This window comes from Ailuropoda melanoleuca, unplaced genomic scaffold (assembly GCF_002007445.2).
Source record: "Ailuropoda melanoleuca isolate Jingjing unplaced genomic scaffold, ASM200744v2 unplaced-scaffold7480, whole genome shotgun sequence".
Lineage (NCBI taxonomy): Eukaryota > Metazoa > Chordata > Mammalia > Carnivora > Ursidae > Ailuropoda > Ailuropoda melanoleuca.
In genome coordinates, this window is record NW_023250281.1 from 1,191,308 (window position 1) to 1,193,479 (window position 2,172).

The following is a 2,172-nucleotide window of genomic DNA, read 5'->3' on the forward strand; positions in this document are numbered from 1 at the left end:
ATAGGACAAGGCAAGAAACAACATTTGTTGGAGAGGAATGTGGAGAAAGGGGATCCCTCCTACATTGTTGGTGGGAATGCAAGTTTGTACAGCCACTCTGGAAAACAGTGTGGAGGTCCCTTAAAAGTTAAAAATTGAGCTACCCTATACTCAAGCCATTGCGCTAATGGGTGTTTACCCCAAAGATACAGATGTAGTGAAGAGAAGAGTCATATGCACCACAATCTTCATAGCAGCATTGTCCACAATAGCTAAATCGTGGAGGGAGCTGAGATGCCCTTCAACAGATGACTGGATTAAGAAGTAGTGGTCCATATATACAATGGAATATTACTCAGCAATCAAAAAGAACAATTACTCAACTTTTGCTGCAACATGGACGACACTGGAGGAGATAATGCTAAGTGAAATAAGGCAAGCAGAGAAAGACAATTTTCATATGGTTTCTCTCATCTATGGAACGTAAGACTAGGAAGATAGGTAGGGGAATAAAGGGATAAAGAAAGGGGGGGTACTCAGCAGGGGGAATGAAGCATGAGAGACTATGGACTCTGACAAACTAACTGAGGGCTTCAGAGGGGAGGGGGGTGGGGAATGGGATAGGCTGGTGATGGGTAGTAAGGAGGGTACGTATTGCATGGTGAACTGGGTGTTATAAGCAACTAATGAAGCATCGAACTTCACATCGGAATCCAGGGATGTACTGTATGGTGACATCAAAAAATAAACATAAAAAAATAAGCAATTTTCAAAATACAGAAAATGATTATACATGAAAAATGTGAAATATACAGCTGTGTCTGCTTTTCAATGTAAAACACTGCAGTTACAGAGATAATACATATTACATTTTTCTCTGGGAAGTCTCCCACAATCAGTTTTGTATAAGCTTCAAATTTGGGGCAAATCAATATTATCTTAGTCTTGATTTGAGGTACCACAGTGACCCATACACTTTCTCAGAGCTCCCTTCACGTCACTGTTTCTCAGGCTATAGATAATGGGGTTCAACACTGGGGTGAAGATAGTATAGAACACTGACACTATTTTGTCATAATAAGCTGACCTATAGGTTTTGGGTCTCATGTAGATAAAAATAGCAGCTCCATAAAGGAGTCCCACCACACAGAGATTTGAGGAGCAGGTGGCAAAAGCCTTCTTGCAGGCTTCTCTAGAATGCATCTGGAGAACTGCTGCAAGGATGAGACTATAGGAAATCAGAATGAGAGAAAATGGGACCAGGAGCATTAATACACAGCAAATGTACATCACATACTCAAAAACAACTGTGTCAGCACAAGCCAAACGCAGCAGTGTAGGGGCCTCACAGAAGAAATGATCGATCTCATGTGCATCACAGAATGGAAAACTCAGGGTAGCAGCTGCCTGCATGAGCCCATCACCTGCCCCCAGAAACCAAGACCCCACAGACATTCTCAGGCATAGTGGCCAGCTCATGAGAATGGGGTATCTCAGTGGGTGGCACACAGCCACATAGCGGTCATAGGACATGGCTGCTAAGAGGAAGCACTCACCCCCTCCCAAAGTGAGGAAGAAAATGATCTGCAACCCACAGCCAGCAGGGGAGATAGACTTCTGGCCAGTCAAATAGCCAGCTGCCATTTTGGGCACAACGGTGCAGACCAGCATCATGTCCATGAGGGAGAGTTGGCTCAGTAGGAAGTACATGGGTGTGTGGAGCCAGGCATCCTGGTGAATCAGGAAGATCATAAGGGCATTGCCTACTAGAGAGGCGAAGCTAATTGTCAGAACCATCACAAAGAGAAATAGGTGGGATTCTGTGTAATTAAAGAGTCCTAGGAGAATGAAATCTGAGGTAGTGTTCCAGATGTTCATGATTTCAAACACGAGTGACACTGGAAATGAAGAAACAGAGGGAAGAGCTTTCATCATTTACAATGCTCTATTTCAATTACATTTCTCATGAAAAGAATGCCTGAAAATGTTGGAATGTATTCCCAATCTTTCATTTGTATTTTGCAAAGACTTTTTAACTTGGGCATTACATTATTTTCACATTTTTTTTTCATTATAAGCACCTCTCAGTTTGAGTTTGCTTAATTGGCATTAGAAATAAAATTTCTTGATAATTAAAGGAAGTTGTCAGCAGGTCTTGTGCTACAGGATATCAACATATGGAGAAGAAGTAAA

At 42.1% G+C, this 2,172-nt stretch overlaps 1 protein-coding gene across 1 annotated transcript; it reads right to left on the minus strand.

Annotated features, from left to right (window-relative positions):
- Window positions 1-918: 918 nt before the first annotated feature.
- LOC100471646 (olfactory receptor 2T8) lies at window positions 919-1,914 on the minus strand. The gene has a single exon (XM_002929136.4). It carries the CDS (start codon window positions 1,912-1,914, stop codon window positions 919-921), a length of 996 nt encoding a protein of 331 aa, XP_002929182.3.
- Between the last annotated feature and the right edge of the window lie 258 nt (window positions 1,915-2,172).

Coding starts and splice junctions, on each gene's coding strand:
- LOC100471646 (XM_002929136.4), bottom strand. CDS start 1,914: ATGATGAAAGCTCTTCCCTCTGTTTCTTCATTTCCAGTGTCACTCGTG.